We start from the raw sequence: 20103 nt of genomic DNA, 5'->3' as shown, positions 1-20103 counted from the left end.
AATCCAATTACAAAACAAAAAAAAAATCAATAATTTAATATATCTAAAAATAGTTACAAAAAGTATTACGCGGCATAGCGCGAGTCTAACCTAGTATATTGTAACACTACAAACCCTTTTATTAACTAGTCCCAAAAAGAATCAAATTGACAAATTAAAAAAAAAAAAAAGGCAAAATTTAAAGCAAGAAATTTTAAAACCTGCCTAATTTAAAGTTTTGTAGTAAAAATAAATTTATTTTCCTCCACGCATTATAAAATGGAATATTTATAGGGTTTAACTGTAAGCAAAAATTAATTTGGTTTCTAATTAATTTTACCGTTTTTATACGATCAAACAGGGTATACTATACAGTAGTACTATACACTAGTTTTCTGAAGAGCAAACATAAAATAAAATAAAATAAAAAGTTTATGTTTATGGATATGTCAGTACATATGTCATGTATGTGTATTCAATTTTGAAATAGTAGACAAAATAAACCTCTCCTTCCTCGCAGCTTCCGTCGTGTATGCAAAGATACCTTCTTCTTGACTCTTTGACCACTTAGTACTCCTCTGCCATTAAACTTCTTCTCTTCCTAATTCCCCATTCTCTATCTCCGATCGAAACCTAACCCAAGTCGATCGAAATTAATCACCAGAGAATGGAGCCAAATCTTCATGACCAGCAACAACAACGAGTCCACGGCGTAGTCGTAATCACTCTCCCACCATCTGATGACCCTTCACAAGGCAAAACAATCTCTGCCTTCACCCTCACTGATCACGATTACCCACCCGAGGAAGACCTAAACCCGAGTTTTCAACCCGACCCGCTTCACCGAAACCCGCAATTTCATCTCTGGTTCTCGGATCTCTCCATGAGTTCTCCGAGATTAGTTCTGAGTCTTCTCGGTATCTCGCTTATCGCGATTGCTCTGTACGGCTCTGTTTTCTCCAACTCTGTTACGATGTTTAGGGTTTCTGATGAGAGGAACCGTGACGACGATAACAGCGACCGCGAAACGACGTCGTTTGTTTTCCCTGTGTATCACAAATTGAGGGCTCGAGAGTTTCATGACCGGATCTTAGCGGAAGGTTTGGGTGTAGAGAATGGAATCTTTGTTGAACCAATGGATTTAGAGCTGGTCAACCCTGTGAAAGTCAACAGTGTTTTATCTACAACCGCTGGTTCTATCGACTCATCCTCCTCCACTTCGATGTTCCCCGTCGGTGGTAACGTGTATCCAGATGGGTATGTATGCTTTAAACTAGCTGAAATGTGAATGTTTGTGTGTTGCTTAAAGCACAAGTAAACAGAGATTTGTTTTGTTGCAGGCTGTATTATACACGGATTCTTGTTGGAAAGCCGGAAGATGGACACTACTATCATCTTGATATTGATACTGGAAGTGACTTGACTTGGATCCAATGTGACGCGCCTTGCACTAGTTGTGCTAAGGTAATTTATAGAACTAGTGTTTGAGATTTAAGGAGGTTTTTCTTCTGTGGAATTGCTGATGAACATTTTGGATATTTTGGTGGGATTTAGGGAGCTAATCAACTATATAAGCCAAAACACGATAACTTGGTTCGATCTTCGGAGCCCTTATGCGTAGAAGTCCAACGGAATCAAATGACAGAACATTTTGAGAGTTTACAACAGTGTGACTACGAGATTGAATATGCTGATCATAGCTATTCCATGGGAGTTCTCACCAAAGATAGGTTTCATCTCAAACTCCACAACGGATCACTAGCCCAGTCAGATGTAGTTTTCGGGTAACCATTACTCTCTGTTAAGAATTTGCGATTTTGTTACGGAATAATATATGAGTGTTTCAAGATGTGAATTTGGCTTTCGTGATTGGAACTTTAAGGTGCGGATATGATCAGCAAGGGCTACTGTTGAACACTCTGCTAAAGACAGACGGGATTCTCGGTTTAAGCAGAGCTAAAATTAGCTTACCTTCTCAACTTGCAAGCCGAGGTATTATCAGCAATGTGGTTGGCCATTGCCTTGCCTCTGATTTAAACGGTGAAGGATATATTTTCATGGGAAGTGATTTGGTTCCATCACATGGAATCACATGGGTTCCTATGCTTCACCATTCCCGTTTGTAAGTGCTTAACGTAATCAGCCTAATCTGAGAAACCTAGCAGCTTAGAATAGCTTTGATTGCATGCTTATTTGAATAGAATTTGGTACATTCTTAAAAAGTTTCAAATCTTTGTCACTTGCATATATGCTAAGGTAATTACATTTTTGGGTTCTTTCAGGGAAGTTTATCAGATGCAAGTTACAAAGATGAGCTACGGGAACGCTATGCTTAGCTTAGATGGGGAAAACGGAAGAGTAGGGAAAGCCTTGTTTGATACAGGAAGTTCCTATACGTACTTCCCTAACCAGGCTTATACCCAATTGGTCACATCAGTAAGTAAATCACATATAGAAACTAATTTGCCTTTTGTTAGATGAAAATCTTCTGGTCAATGATGTTTTACTATTTTATTTGGTGAAAGCTTCAAGAATTTTCTGGTTTAGAATTAATACGCGATGATTCAGACAAAACGCTGCCTATCTGCTGGAGAGCTAAAACTAACTTCCCCATCAGGTACTCTCTGAACCTATGATATTTTGTAGAACCATTTTGATTTGTGTGGTGTAAGAAAGATCATATCTTTAACGAGTTATTGGTTTCGATAATATGCAGTTCCTTGTCAGATGTTAAGAAGTTCTTCAGACCAATAACTCTACAAATTGGGAGCAAATGGTTGATCATATCAAGAAAACTTTTGATTCAACCCGAGGATTACTTGATCATCACCGTAAGCACTTGCTATAAGCTCTAATAATAGCGGCTGCTTTCGACTTTGATATGGATTTATATATTTGAGTTTTCGTACACACTTTTGATTCAGGACAAAGGAAATGTTTGTCTGGGGATATTAGATGGAAGCAGTGTTCATGATGGTTCCACCATTATTATTGGAGGTAAAAAACAATACATTTTATCTGTAAACCCAAATTTCTTGTCTCAAATATAATAATCGAACACGGAACTTATGAGAAACATGTTTTGTTTTGTTGTTGTAGATATATCGATGCGAGGACACTTGATCGTCTATGACAATGTGAAACAGAGGATCGGATGGATGAAATCAGATTGCGTTCGGCCTCGTGAGTTTGATCACATATTGTGATTCACAAAAGTACCTTTCTGTCAAGGCTGAATGATCCACAATTCTTACATAAGTGTTAGACGCTTGTATAATAGTAGTTAGGCGTAAATTACACATTGTAACATAAAATGAAGACGACTAATCAAGTTTTGATACTATAAACTAGATATGATTAAAAATATCATACATATTCTTAATTATCAAATCTTATTTGAAGAATACGTTAAAGTACTTGACTACATTAGTGGTAATTTTTTTGCATTTGTTGACTATGTAGAGGATCATAATGTTAATGATAACAATTTACAGAGCAACTCGAGTCAAGCCTTTTACACCAAGGACTAATTTAATATCATTAGAAAAAGGCCAAAACCAAAATGTCTTGCTCCATCAGTGAAGAATAATAAGCAGCCGGCAGTCTTCATCCAGAACTGGTACAAACGAAATTACTAGCTAGCCTAGAGCGAGAACAGGTTTAGCTAATTTGATTTTGGAGGCCAAGCCAAATTCATGTACTGTACAAGAGTCTTGCTATCACTTTGTTGGCGTAGCTATTTTGTTCTTTCCGGTTACCAATGTCTTAATATTGTTACTTTGTAGTTGGGAACAAACTAATGTCTTATTCTACAATATTGTGTTTTCATAAAACAAGGAGTCACATTGAAAAATAGTCATATGCATGCAAATATGAATGATGATATATCAGTGAAGATTTGATTAATTAGAGGTCTGTAAATTCATTCTGTTTAGATCTGTTGAACAATGGCTTGTGCAGTCACACATGTACTAGCCACTTCGGTAACAACAATGAAAGATTTATGCTTTACTTAATTAAAATTAACATACTAACTCTTTCAAACCTTGATGCAAAATAGAGTTGAAAAGTTTAGCTTCTTTTACTTTGTTTTCTCTTAAGTCATATAGGTTCGTTTATGTTTTCTTCGTTTGTCTATGATAATAATAATAGTTGTTTATGGTTCCTTCATGTTCTTTTATCACTTTGTTGTCTTGTTAGTTTGTTTTTCCTGGTTATATATGTCTTAATTTTGTTACACCGATCCTAGGAATAAACTAATGTTTTACCCTACAATGTTTTCTTTTATAATAAAACTCCTTTTTAGTAATGTTAATAAGTAAATGCTGGTTGATACGTAACATGAGAGATTATTGACTCATAAAGACGAGCTTTGAGGCCAGAAGAGCTAAAGCTCTTAATTATATAAGATCTGGTCACAATTTATCTCTTGCTTCTCATTGCATCAAAAAAATGATCTCATACAACAACACTGCTAAGATCTTATCAAACTCATCACAAAATTGAGAAGATATTATCATAAACTGGGTTTTGAGCCAAGAATCAAACCTCTTCTCCAATTGTGTACAGCCTAAATTTTTCTGCGTCCTGGAATCAAGCAATTTGATGAACTGAGTTTTTCAGAAATCCTCAAGTTTCTGCAGAGGAGGGTTAATAACTGTATCAAGAGCTCCGTCACCTTAACCGAAAAAAGTTTACAATCATACAAGTTTCTGATTTCTTACATGCCTTGATACACTACAGCTCATAGGTTCCACCTGCTCGATTTCCCTATCAAAATCAAACACTAGTACTCGTAGAGATGTTAAACTCTGTTTACAGTATGAACATAAGAATAACACAAGCAAGAACTCACTCACCAGTGCTGCTAGACCAATGTCGAATCCAACATTAATGCCCTGAACACATTCAAAGCTTATATGAATGACTTCTTAAGAAACACAAGTTAGTTGCTGATAGCAAACACACTTACAAATAGATAGAGGTATATAATATAAACCAGCCAACAGACCTCTTTTAGTTTAATCGCATGAAGCTCTCTGTCCTTCTCTTGATTTCCATTGCAATCATTGGGCTCGAAGCTCAATCTCCATCTGCTGTAGTTGAGTAGTTCTCCATTCTCCTCGTAACGATACCAAATGAATCAAATGGTATCAATTTAGATGAGCACTCCAAGACGACATAAGAAAAGAACAATACATGATCAAACAAATACACAGACTGAAAAGTGAAAACAACTCAAGAGAATCAACATCAATGAATCATTATTCACAGGGCACAGTAATGAGGAGCTAGTGTGTAGGTTCTTCGAGGTACTAAAAAATGTTCATGTTATGATCCCGAGAACACAAAATTTAACCTACACTTCAATTCCAAACAATCAGACGCCCAACAAATTGCTTAACGAAAAGGTAAAACTACCAGATCCACGAGGCATGAAATCTCTTCCCACGCTTAGCACCCGAACAAAGATAAACACAGAGGAGAGAGAAGTAGTAGTTGATTAACTCAACAGCTAAGCATCGAGGGTAATTTAAGCGAATCCAGAAGAAGTAGATTCTTTACATATTTCTTGTAGTGGCATTATTCTCTGCTATATGCGATGTAAGATGTGTACTTATTTATTTCTGCAAGAATTTGATTTACGTTGGACTCCCAAAGAGTAGTTAAATACCAAGCCTCAATTTAGTTTCAGAAAACAAAAAGTGGCTTTGGTAAGAGGTCTCTTGGCTGCAAATACGATTATTGGTGGCTCTATAGCATTCCTGAGGAAAGAAACTTCAGCACCATTACGGTTTCTTGCAGTATACGTCAGAGAGAACCGGAAGAAGAAGAAGATAATATACATTTATATTCTAATTCGAGTATACTCGAAAGGTTTAGCACTTTAGCTCTCTGTCACTTATTTTATAAGACTATAAAACTCACAAAATGACAAAACAAAACAAAAGAAGTGAAAAGCAGAGGAAACAAGGACTGAAGGACGATAGCTAATTGCATGAGATTCATTTTTAATCAACGCCCAAGATTTTCTGATTTATATTTAGAAACCTTAAACCTATTTATTATGACAGTTACTCGTATCAATCATTATCTATGATTATTCCAATCATTATCTCTCTTAGAGCATCTCCAACCCATTTCTTTATTTTTTACTCTATTTTGGAGTAACTCCATTTTGGAAATGAGTTATACTCCAACCTATTTCTCCATATTTGACTCCAAAAAAGAATATTCTTAGAATATTTTTTATATCTTATTCTTAATTCATATAATGACCCTTTATTTACTAAAATTACAAATTTGACCCAATTATTTTATTTGAAGGAAAAACAAAAAATTAGCATGTTATTTGTATCTAAATTTTTATTATTGAAAAACATTCATTAATTATTAGTCTTTGTTGTATTAAGTTGTTTTTAATCTTTAGTTTAAGTCATATTATGTATTTTAAATTTTATTGGTAGTAATGCTATTTTTTGTACTTTCTTCTGTATTGTCTATTTTCTATGTAATATATGTTAATTGTTGAATTTTAAAATTATTATTTATAAGTTTAAGTATAAAATAATAATAATTAACTGTATTTAGATATAATATATATATATATATATAAATTTAAGGGATTGATTTGCAAATAAAAAAGCTCAACTCCAAAATGGAGAAAGGAATTAAAAGTCTCCAAATATAGAGACAAATATAAAGATCTCCATTTTGGAGATGGAAATGAAGTGGGGTTGGAGAAGGTTTTTCTCCAAAATGGAGTTTGGAGATAGAAAAGGAGATGGGTTGGAGATGGTCTCAATTAGTGTATAGAATATTTACTTGCTATAGATACTTTGTATTACTCTGTATATAATGTCTCTATTGTACTCATCAACTAGGTTTGACCCCGTGGTACACCACTTGATAATTTTTTTTTAAAAACTTTTGAATATATTATAAATAGATCAAGTTTCTTTGAGTTTTAATATAAATGTTACATTGTTATATATGTGTGTGTTCTCACAGTAATTAATAAAAATGTTAAGATAGCTATTCATTATATATTAAAATAACTCAAATGTGAAATATTTGTATCCGAATATACTTGTTTGGTTACAAAAATTCTAAAACAATTTTTAAAATATATATCCATTTATAAAAATTCAAATCACATCATATACTAAAAAAAATCTAAAATTTTATTAACTTAATGTATTAAATAGTAATTTAAATAATTAAATATAAGATTAAATAAAAGTGAAAGGAGAATTATATTTTAATCTAACATATTGCTTTAAATTAGGTAGATAAATTTTAGGAAATTAATATTACCAAATAAGGAAATCATTGTGTTTGGTGGTAAGGATTGTAGAGAATTTAGTTTGGACTTGTTTGGATACAGAGATAAGAAAGGATGACACAAAAATGTACTCCAAAAATGTTAAGATAGATAAACATACATTCAGCTTATATATACATAGTATCAGAGCTTCTCGATCCATAACTTAAAAAAAAAAATTATTTTCTCAACATTTCATCTTCTATTCATGGTTACTCCGGTAACAATGGCCGACGCCATCACCACAAACAACCAAACACTTCTTAATCTCAACATGACAAACGTCACTAAACTCACCCAAACCAATTACCTCATGTGGAAGTTGCAGGTTCATACCCTTGTTGATGGACATGGTCTTGTTGGCCACCTTGATGGCTCAACACCAATTCCTGCCGCCACTTTTTTGACCAACGGTGTTACCACTCCAAATCCAAATCTTCTCACTTGGAACTTGGAACCGACAAGTTGATCTATAGTGCTCTTCTTGGATCCATTTCGCTTACTGTTCAACCAATTCTGTCCCGCACCACAACTGCCACTAAGATCTGGACTACACTCGCTGCTACTTATGCGAAGCCTAGTTGGGGTCATATCAAGCAGTTACGAGACATTACAAGAAATATGCATATTCTTAGCACACGAAAAACGCTATTGTATCGATTTGATGGCGATTGCGTAAACACTGTCTTTGTCGGTGCCATTTTAGAGGAAGCACATACAATAGCGCTTTTTCCCTATGCTATTATTTGTGTCTCTATAGTAGCGCCTTAATTTCGCTATATTCAGATTATTAGTAGCATTTTTTATTTGTCATATTCTAATTAATAGTAGAAAAATATTTGTACTATGGTCTTATCAATATTAGCTATATATTATTGCTGTAATATATTTTCTGGCCAGCTTAATTATGCTCAATATCTAAGATTTATATTATATTATATATACATATATATAATATACAGCTTTTGCAAGCAATTCAATATATAAGAAAAACTTTATAGAAGCCTTAAAATGCATTACATATCATCTTGAACATTTCAACTAGTACAATACACCACATACATTACAAAAAATAAAGACTCATAAAGTTGGAGAATGGTCTGTCCATTATGCTCATTTGAGACAAGAACTCTTCGCAATCAGCTGCAGCCATGACTGTCGGTATTGGTAGTTTCTTGGACCCCCTAATATTTGGCCTATCCCGTTTGCTGGAACATATGGTGTTTAAGTCTAAGGTAAGATCTCCATTGATATTTGTTTCATCATTGACATTTTGACAGGTTTGGTTATATAACATTTGTTTGATTTTTGTTTCTCCTAATACTTGAGAAAAATGGGTTTTCTAAATTATTCTTCCCTTAGAGATATTTTTACCACCAATTGAAATAATAGATAGGCTTGAATATGTCATAAACTTTGTGATCGAAAACACGACATTCACATTCAAAATACATTGCAAATTGGATATGTGAAAGGAGAAATTTGGAAGAAATAAAATTTCTTGACCAATTTATGTACAACGAGAGTGCAACCCAATATTGTGATGCAACTCAATGTTGTGTAATCACTTTTCTTTTTACATCATAATCATAAAATACTAGGTTAGGACCAGTAAATTACGCAGATATAAAAAAATATGTAAAATTTTAAATAGTTTTCAAATGTTAATTTTATATTTTATTTAGTTTTTGTATATATAAAAAATGAGTTTAGAGTTCATACATTTTATTTCGCAATACAATTTAATTGTATATGACATCATAATAATATTAAAATTTACTTTTCTGTAATAATCATAATCGGTAAGAGTTACAATTTTCATATCAAATAATTTTATTAAATCGTTTTTTGAAATTAACTAAAAAAGAATCAAATTGACAAATAAAAAAGCAAAGTTTAAAGCAAGAAATTATAAACCTTGTCTAACTTTAAAGTTTTGTATAGTTAAAAATAAATTTTCTTTTACCTCCACGCATTATAAAATGGAAAATTTATAGGGTTTAACGTTGAACAAAAATAAAGTTGTCTTCTACTTAATTCTACCGTTTTTATACGATCAAACAGGGTATACACTAGTTTTTTTTTTTTTGAAAGCAAAAGTACATATCTAAGTGTATTCAGTTTTTTGTTTTGTCGAAGACACTACAAGAAAATAATTTTATTAAGACGAAATATTTAGTCAAAATAAAAAGTAGTTAGTCACAATATAAACATTGTTACAAATTTGTGACGATTTTTGAATGGTTGCAATAAAATTGTCACAAATTTTTATTTGTAACAAAAACGTCACAAGAGTTGCAACGAATATATTAGTAACCATTTTGTCATCAATAATTACGACACAAAAAAGTAACAAAACTCTCTCAATTACAGACTAACCAAAAATGCATTAAATGGTCACAATTCGTGTTTAAAATAACGTTTTAATTATGTATCTTATTAATACGAAACTACACTCTCAAATGATCACAAATGATAATTAAAATTTTGTCACAAAATTTTAACAAATACTCAAAAATCATGATATTTTGTGACTATCATAATGTTCAATCTTACCATTAGAAGTTAGTTTCAAATGGTCACAAGTTATTACTAAAAAATTCATTACATATGATAAAATTTATAACTCAAAAAGTAATCTCAAAACAATATTCTTTTTAAAATTTATAATCATACAAAATTTTTATAATCATAAACATTAGATATACATTATAAACTATCTTTATTCTTACAAAGAAAATAAATCACAAATTCGACCAGATGCACATATTTGACCATAACTTTCATATTATAACTCCTATGGAAACGATCTCAGGCTCTCTGGAAAGGTAAGACTCAGATCTTTCCAACGGCGGGTAGGTGAGCTTCTGGTTCAATTTGTAGCAGTGGAGACTATTCCACAAGATTACTGATGTTAATTCACGGATCTGCGCAAAATAAGTTTGAGAAAACATGTATAACTTTTAATCTACAAAAAAGATTACAAAATCCATTCACTACTAAGGACATGTAAGATCTGTCCTTAGTCTCAACTGTGGCTCCTTGTTCTCTTTCTCTCAAATGGTTTACTCTCTCTCTAGGTTTAGGAGGCAAGAGATTAAAAATAATAAAACCTAATCATTTCTTAAATAAGGCTTGTTAAATGAGGGTTAGAGACTTGGCTTAATGGGCTTTGTATAAAAGACATAACAATTTATACTATTTTATGACTAATGTTTACTCATTTTAATGTCACAAATTGTGGCTTCCATATCTGTTATAAGTTCATAACTAATTTGCAACAACATATTGGTCACAATGTAGTCATAAGAACGTAGCATATTCGTCACTAATTTTGACAAACTTTTGTTACTGATTTTTTCTGTCATAATATAGTGACGAAAATACTATGAATTTGTGACAAATAAATTTAGTCATAATATCGTATTTAAAGTGTCACAAATTTGTGATGAAATTTTTTTGTCTCAAAAATACGTCTCAATAAAATTATTTTCTTGTAGTGAGAAACTTACATCTAAACGGTTTTATGTTCTCTACTTCAATCGTGAAAGGAACACTCTCCAACATGTTGGAATCCATTGTAACCATGAAGCGATGGAGAATCTGAATAGAGTTTTGTTGGGATACAAACAATGTCCCACATCTGAAGATTAGAAAATAATGTTCTAATATATAAGTCAAGACCAACTCCAATTAGTATGAGGCCTTTTGGGAAGGAGCCCAATAAGAAATCCGTGAGGGCTTTGCCACTTGAGCCCAAAGCGGACAATATCATACTAATAGGGGAGTTGGCTTGGGCTTGGAAAGCCTAACAATTGGTATCAGAGCCTAGGTCGAAAAGTGGACCTAGGGGAGTGGGTGTGGGCTCTGTGTTTGGTGTGGGTCTCAAAAGGATGACATGATTAAGGGTGCCTCAAGAATACTTCAGGAATAAAGGGGTACCGGAGCCTAGGTACCTGGGTTTCGCTGAAGGAGAGACCAAAGTATCGTGGTACATAGTTTGAGGGGAGGTTTGTTGGAATACAAACAATGTCCCACATCTGAAGATTAGAAAATAATGTTCTAATATATAAGTCAAGACCAATTCCAATTAGTATGAGGCCTTTTGGAAAGAAGCCCAATAAGAAATCCGTGCGGGCTTTGCCACCTAGACCCAAAGCGGACAATATCATACTAATACTAATAGGGAAGTTGGTTTGGGGTTGGAAAGCCCAAAAAGTTTAAACCATTGTAGAGAATCCGCAACGTCTATAAGCCCACCAGAACAGAAGTGTTAACCCACGAGCAGCATATCAACATCATATAGAGAAGATCCTGAAGTGATGATTGTTTCTCACCGGCAAAACATCGTGGTTCCTTTGAGAGCATGCATTAACAAATTTGAAGCTCTCCGTCTGGTGATGAATTTGCAGGTGTCAAAACCTGGGAGTGTGACACTTTAATTTACAGGTTTCGTGTATCACTTTGTTGGCTTTTTATTTTGTTTTTCCGAGTTATATATATGTTCTTGTTTTGTTACACGGTGCCTAGCTAGGAACAAACTAATGTTTTATCCGAGATGCTACCAGAAATAACTGTTGTATTTAATTTCTAAGTTGAACAAATCTCTTAAGAAAAATTGGATATCATGAATTCATACATAACATGAGAGATTCTTGAGTTATTAGTACTTATTTATTTCTGCAAGAATTTGATTAATGTTGGACTCCCAAAGAGTAGTTAAAAACCAAGACTCAATTTAGTTTCAGAAAACAAAAAATGGCTTTGGTAAGAGGTCTATTGGCTGCAAATGATTTGTGTGTGGGTTCTAGAGGATGTTGAGAAACATGAATGATCCAAATCTGTCTATTGGCTGCAAATAATTACACATGTTGTAATTAATTCATGTATATTTCGAATGTAGAAAATGTTTTGGTTTATGTGTTTTTTATAATTTTGAAATTTTAAATAGTGTTGAATAGTATATTTGGTTTACTTACATGGTAAATATTAAAACATATTTAGATAAGTATTTTGTTTAGACATTGTTAATCCTTTGCACGATAACAAATATACAATGATCGTTTCGCAGTTTTTAAGCGATAGTGGTATGTTTAAAGGTGTTAAATCCAAATATCAGATTTTAATTTGGTTTTAGTTTGGACTTTGGACTATTGCAAGTATATAATCTACACATAATTATTTTAGAATGGCAAAAACATCTCGTCCCATCCCGCCTTGTCCTGTGCCGTCCTGTTTCATCTCGTCTCTACCCGTAAATCTTTTTATTTCCCGTAACTGTTCTCTTTTAAATAATTAACTATTAGACAATTTTTATCGTCAATTTTTTTTTGGGTAAAAACATAACTAACTTTTATGCTTTTCTCACATTTTTTAACATATAATTTATTTCCTTATGCGATAGAAGATTAATACATAGTAAATAAATTTTTAAAAAACCACTTATTAACATTCAATTTTTACATAAATATATAGTAATACAATATAGTCAACCAATTGTAATTACTGAATTTTAGAGTTTTAAATACTTATTTTAGGGAAATATAAATTGAATTTTTTTTTACTTCTTTTTTGTTTTTCAAAAATGAATTTTTTATAATTTTTCTTAAATAACAAATGTAATCCATGTAATGGTTTATTTTCATAAATATATATTATTTTTATTTATGATTACAAAATATATTATTTACATAAGATACTTTTAAAGATATTTCTTGCATATCTTGTCTTTTAGAGAGTATTTACAAATAAATTGATTTTAGATATATTTTATATATCCATTAAAACAAATTTGAATTGATTTTTATTTATTTCATATATCTTATATATTAATTAATTTTATATTATTAAGGCTATAATGAATACTTTACTGTTTTAAAATATTTTTTAAAGTAGTTTAATTTTTATTTTAAATTGTCCCTGGGCCTTAGGTAAGCGCTGATAAATCTAATTAGGTCGAAACTTCATATAATATAGAGACTCTGAGATTTTTTCTCCATCCGAAATGAATAGACGAAAATCGCTAGATTGTATACCTTATGATCTCTTTCTAGATATCTCCTCGAGATTGCCAGCAGAATCAATCGCGAGGTGTCACTGCGTGTCAAAGCGATGGAGGTCCATGCTTCGCCGTCCATATTTCAGCAAGTTGTTCCTGACCAGGTCCTCGGCTCGTCCCCGTCTCTTGTTCGCTGTCAATCGAGGCTCTGAGTTGCTCTTCTTCTCGTCGCCTCAACCTCAGAGTTCATATGAGAGGTCGTCTCTGGTAGTACGCGCCGAATTACATTCGACCTTCTCTGAAGACACAAGCGTTGGATACAGTTGGAGATATTCCTCTGGTTTGATCCATTTCTATAGGTGGAGATCAAATGAGGTAATATGTAACCCTATCATGGGATAGTATACGATCTTACCTGAATTGAATGTTAAGGTATAGAGAAACAAAACACACTGATTCACATTTAGAACGCGCCAAGCCAACGCTTCTCTATTCAATCTTATTAACAAAATTTATCTTTTATAAGGATACAATTTTGTCTCGGCCCTTACCCAACCTATTCTACCCAATAGGATTGATCCCGACTAAGAATGAATCTAAGACTTTCTCTTTTCTATCTAACACAACACCCTGTGTAGATCTAAGAGAAGAAAACCAACCCTCTCTCTTTTTATCTATAAGAGAAGAAAACCAACCCTCTCTCTTTTCTATCTAAACTCTCACCAGTGTAGATCTAAGAGAAAGAAAAACAATTCTCTGCGCACTTAATCACCTCCCTGATTAACGTCACAGAGAACTGGGAACACACCTTCTAAGCCTTATTTTTCTTGCTTCAAAGTTTACAACTGTATCAATATTCTAGAGTGCTCAAATTGGCTCGTGGCCTACTCCTAGAATATATATACACGACTTGAGAAACCCTAGAAGGTGAATCTCCAAGTATCACGAGATAAGGAAACTGTTTGCTCTCAAACTTATCTTTTCCTTATTTGTTGTAGAGAATATTTTTCATATCTTCAAGGATAAGGAAACTGCTTGCTACTCAAGTTTATCCTTTCCTTAATTTCCTATGGAGAATATTGTTCATATCTCCAAGAACAATCTCGTCTCTATCTTTGATGCCAAGTCATCAACTATCCTCGACACATCATCACATCCAATCACGTCTTGCCACGTCAGCTCACACATCCAAGTCAGCAACTCGGGGCCTCGGGCGTCTGTGATCTGATGCAGCTTCCTGATTGATACAACGCTCTATTCGGCACAACGTCTTGTTCCTCACAGCGAGTTGTTCCAGAATCTGCATTTACAATCTCCCCCTTTTTGACCGAGTTTGATACTCAAGCATCTCTCTGGTTCATCCTGAAAAGAGACTCCAACAAACACAAGCCAAAAACAGAACAAGCAACAACTAGACAAAACAACAATCATTATCTAGCAAACAATCAACAACTTGTTCAAACAGAACTATGATTAAGAACCTAACAATCAGAAACCCCAGCGGGCTGCAGCGGAAAAATTGTTCTTAATAGCTCTCTAATCCGACTTAATCAATTGGCATATTCTCAATCATTAGCAACCTAAGATCAACCAATTAATCAATTAAGTCTCCTCCATAAAAAATGATTCTCTCCCTAAACCAAGTAGCTACAAGGATTCTCCCCCATAAATAAAGAACTCCTTAACATTAGGCGTTGATTAGAATTATATCAAAAATCAGAACCAGAATCATTCTCCCCCAGCTTGAGTGATCAACTAAGTCAAAAACAGACATATGTATCACAACAGTATACTGAGTTATGGGAATCACTTACCTGCTAGCAGTGCTTCACATCCTTAAGCACTTTGATGATCAATCTTGTCGCCTATTGAAACAGCTTTATGTGTGTAGGCATTTTGACTCTTCTTGCAACCACAACTAGATGTTGGGCAATAGGACATTGATAGTCGAGAATTCGAACAACAAGTAGCTCTTCGATCGAATCACAGTATGGATGTGACCATACACAAGCTTTGCAGGAAAGAACAGCACCTTGTGTAGCATGTTCTATACTTTCAAAGCTCTGCATCACTGTGAATATCATTCATTCTTGCATCTAAACCAGTTTCTTTGAATGATTTTACACAGAGTCTTGTTGCCATTACCTAATCAGATGAGATAAGCACATATGAGTTCTCCAATTCGTCATCTGTAGGGAACTCAAACATATGATCATCTGTTAACTCAACTATCATCAGTCTCACATGTGTAATACCAGCCTAGCTATTTACTCCACCACACTCAAACAAAGTGTTGATCGTACATGTGAGACTCCAAATGCACAGTTCTTCACAAGAACATTCACTGTCTTGATCAAACCCCTGACAATTGACAGATTAGCCCACAAAACTCATATACCTTTGGTTATGTAAGGCTTAATCTCAGACACAATTTTCAGAAGCCCAACAACTTTAAACATCCTCATCCATCATTATTGGAATCAAACACAAGCGTTCGTTCTTCAATGGATGTAAACGACCTAAAACAGAGTATCACACACCTCTGTTTTCACTGCAGATAACATGTCTTATCACAATCATATGCACCTGTAGATCATCAAGGGTGAGACGATCTCCTGTCACTCTTTTGTTGACTCCCCGACACTGAAGTATCAACACACTTCTGCAAATTCTCTCTCAACTGAAGAAGATGTCTTTTCGGTGATACAAACGATAATGCACACGTCAAACAGCTAGTGGGACATAGACACTTGCTTCGTAGCACAATCCATCTTCTGGTAACAGTCCCTTGCATCAAATACTTTGATCAAAGAAGGACCTGAAATGAACAGCCACCTGTTGTATAGACATGAAAGTCAAATAACAACTTCCAAGCACAGTCTTCTGTCTAGGAACACTCATCAGCCTCTGGTACAGGTAGTTACATTCCTTTGCATCATGGAACCGTCATTATAGTCATTTATCGATCTAGACCCAATATCAATCGTTTGATTCACCTTCGGACACATGACGACTTAGCAGCAATCCTCTAAAAAACTTTCACAGCTTGAACCAGGTTGTGAGTTTTAGTAACAACTACTTCCAATCATTCAGTACTCCTAGTACACCCAAATATTTAGATGAACACTCAAATCTTTGATCCTACTTCCATGATCAATCCATCGTTCAAAATGTCAGACCCTTGATCTATTGCTGCTCTATGGATTTTACCACTTAGAGAATCATGATCATTCTTGTGAGCTGAAACAAATGAGCTTAAACCTGAAAAAACTTAACACACATTAGTGCACACCTGCTGAAAACATACAAGCATTCTTCCTTAACAATATCTACAATCAGCCTTGTGTTACATCAATCAATCATCTTATTTTAACTTCACAACATTGATTTTACAACATATTTTTTCATTTCAGCCATTTACACACGATCTCAGACTTCCAAACATAGTTAAACACAGGAAGTGAGGGAACCAGAAAAGCAATAGACCATTAAGAGCACTCTTCTATTAATTTTTTACTTCTTAAAGCAAGAGGTTTTCATACCTTGAGATCTGTTCTGTGATGTGTGCCAACTACTTGTTAGGGACTTCACCTGAAACTACCATAACCTTTTGTGAATCTTCAAGAAACAGCTCTGTGATCAGTGGCTAGTCTTTCGCTCTAGCATGCCTTTGATTCTCATGGTTCACCATCAACGTGAAGTAGGCAACTGGAATTTCCTTTGGAGAGTGCATTAACAGGAGTGTATCAAGTCCCTTTTTTTTTTTTTTTTTTTTTTTTGACTTTGCATGATACACTACCTTAGAGCTTAGATCCAACAGACATGAATGATCTTCACAGTTAATGATATGAAGGATCTTCTGCTGAATCTCCTGATTTCTATCAGCGATATCACTTGACTTCTCAACCGCGGATATTTGTGCAATCCCTTGTTATTATTCTTCAGGGCTCTGTTGCAGACTTACCAGCCACATTTTTTTTTTAAACTTACAAACCACTGGTACTTCTTTCAGAATGGAATGCATAATAATGCCTCTCCTCAGCTCTTTGACCTCCTACTTCACGAAAACGTTTTACGAGATCTCCAATATGAATTGACATGACATGCAGCTGTTTTCCACTGACTCTTGCTTAGACAGAGTGTTGATCTTTTATACATTCTAGGAATTCTATGGCCTGTTATGAAGCATGTCCCTGTATCTGGTCAACACAACTCACCGAACATATTAGATCTCACAAACACCAATGAATTTTCTCATAAACATGAGTTGATCCAATTCTAATGGTTTTGTAAACAAATCAGCAATTTGCAAATCAGTGCTCTAATGTTCTATTACTATCAGTTTCTCCACAACTACTCTATGAATAAACTGATATTCAGGGTCCTGTAATTTAATTTTAGTATCTAATACATGATCTACAACAATATTAGCAAACAAGCAATTATCACACAAAAATTGAAGCATGGTCTAAGAATGTACCGTACGCTGTTCTCAATTGTTTGATCCACATCAGGTGACTGAAACAGGTTCCCAAGGCATTAACCTTAGATTCAACAATTGAACAAGGTACCTTAACAAGCTTCTGAGCATAGCAGAAGATCAGCTTTGTTCCCAGAAGGCAATAGCCACGAGATCCTTCACGGTGATTCAGAGAGCGATATCTCTTCAAGTTTCTGCTAGCTCCTTTCGTCAAGATCAACACTGTGTTGTATGGGCCTTTGAAATACTTGAAAATCCTTTCAGCAGCTTGCATGTGTGATACTTTACAATTGTCACTAAAACACTCACATCTTGCAAGAACATAACAGATGACTGGTTTGCTGGTACAACACATCTTCAGAGGACTAATCAGCCCACTGTGCCAGTTACCATTTACACAATCTGTTGAAACATCTTCTAAGATAGAACATTTCCAACTCCCATGGGTGTGGCTTCATCTTCACTTCTTTGTAACTCTCATACACTGATCAAACCTTTGGCATACTCGCATTGGTATATGAATACCTCAAAACCTTGCAGTTGCTCCAAGTAAACAGTCTTCTGAAAGAAGCCATTCCTATGAATCCTCGTGTTGAAGTGCAGGTGTTGCATCTAGCAAACTCTCCTTAGAGCTTTGTATGACCACTCATGCCTTGTTCTCTACAACTTGTCCACGTTTGTCTATTCTGTTCTTGAAGACCCACAGACAATTGACTTCGTTCAGCACAATGATTTTATCAGCAAGAGTATGACCTACAACGACGTCTATCGACCTAGGTGCCACCTCTATAGCTTCGCCCGTCTGAGATATATCACATTGTTGCAGTTTGAATCCATTTGCAAAGCTTTGACTTGCCACGCCATTAATCTGCCTTCGAACAACTCTGTGTAGTAGCAGCAGACACAACTACTCTGCCCTCCGGAATCCTTCCAGCAACTTCTTGATGGATGTGATTCACAATGTTTCCTGACTACTGCAGTTTACACTTAACAAAAACTAGTTAAAGAACTCCTTCTGAGATCATGTCTCTAGGCATCATAGAACACTGCTGATTGAGCTCTTTTGCTTGTGGATTGGACGACTTCCATATATAACTATTATCCGAGTGCTGACCTTCGACTTGAATTTTGTGGCGCTCATCAACCGCCTGGCATCCTTTCTTAGCGAAGGTAACCTCTAACTCCTCATCACACACCCAACTGCTGCAATTCATATTGGTTTTTACACCATCAAAAAGGTACACAAATTCCAAAATGGGCTGATCTTTACAACGAGATGCACCTTTGCCTCTAATTTTACCTTCAGCTTCATCTTCAAAAGTGACCATGTTAACTAAGCCTTCTTCAAAGTTGTGTAGCCTTCCTTGATTCACAGTCATGTGCCTTGAGCAACCACTATCAAAGAACCAGTACTTGAACATAATAGTCTGTCGATCATCAACAGTGTGCGCAACATATCAGGTCATGGCACACTTCTTGATGTTTACTCGCCTATATCTTCAAACATCATTGTGACACTCCTTCAGATGTGTGAGTGGTATAGTACAATCCAAACACCTGAAACAAGCAGCTATGTGGAGGCTCTGACTTGTATATTAACAATGACATGATCTTTTGTTCAGATCTTCGACACTCCACAATACCAACAACGACGCAGTTTCCCACTCAGGTTGTTCACAACAATCGTCTGTTTAGTCTTTTGCAAGTTGAACTCAGACACCCGTTTGACAGCATCACCTCCGTTTTGCAGCAATTCTGTTCTATGACCTATGTATGAAATCTTCTAACCATTCAAAGACCCACTAACTGCACTCGTGACACCGCTTGGGTTTCCTCCATGGTTTCCTATACCACATTTTGCAATCATAGTACCTTTGTGAGTGATCAGCCCCTTGCACAGATCTTTTGCTCCTTTACTCAGCTTCTTATTATTCCTTAGCTGATCCTCAAGGCGTTGTCTCAACAAAGACGAAATGACTTTTTCCTCAGATAACAATTTCTCAAGAGTGAAGACTCTACAAAGCAGCTCTTCCTTCTCAGACACCAGATCATAATTCTCCTTCTTCTGCAAAATAAGATCTTTAGATATAGCGATGACTTGTTTCTTAACAGATAAGCCACCCACATCAACCTTAGGCTTCAAAACAGACTTCTGATTCTCATCATCTTCTTTGGCTGAATCAGTATCACTCCATGTCAGACAAGGTTTCATATGACCACAACCTTGACGGTTATAACACTTCAACACGCTTCTTCTTTTAAGTGCAGAACATTCTGATTGAAAGTGTCCATAACCTTGATAATCAAAACTCTGAGATTCTT

General features: G+C 34.8%; 1 protein-coding gene across 1 annotated transcript; it reads left to right on the top strand.

Moving 5' to 3' along the window:
* The first annotated feature begins 425 nt into the window (after nucleotides 1–425).
* LOC104742409 (aspartyl protease APCB1) lies at nucleotides 426–3383 on the top strand. Its single transcript, XM_010463408.3, has 9 exons — nucleotides 426–1236; nucleotides 1320–1443; nucleotides 1534–1763; nucleotides 1862–2101; nucleotides 2262–2415; nucleotides 2505–2596; nucleotides 2696–2810; nucleotides 2904–2976; nucleotides 3079–3383. Exons 1-9 carry the CDS (start codon nucleotides 647–649, stop codon nucleotides 3183–3185), a joined length of 1725 nt encoding a protein of 574 aa, XP_010461710.1. The 5' UTR covers nucleotides 426–646; the 3' UTR covers nucleotides 3186–3383.
* The last annotated feature ends 16720 nt before the right edge of the window (nucleotides 3384–20103 follow it).

Source organism: Camelina sativa, chromosome 14 (genome assembly GCF_030686135.1).
Source record: "Camelina sativa cultivar CO46 ecotype springtype chromosome 14, ASM3068613v1".
Lineage (NCBI taxonomy): Eukaryota > Viridiplantae > Streptophyta > Magnoliopsida > Brassicales > Brassicaceae > Camelina > Camelina sativa.
This window is presented reverse-complemented; position numbering and strand designations above follow the sequence as displayed.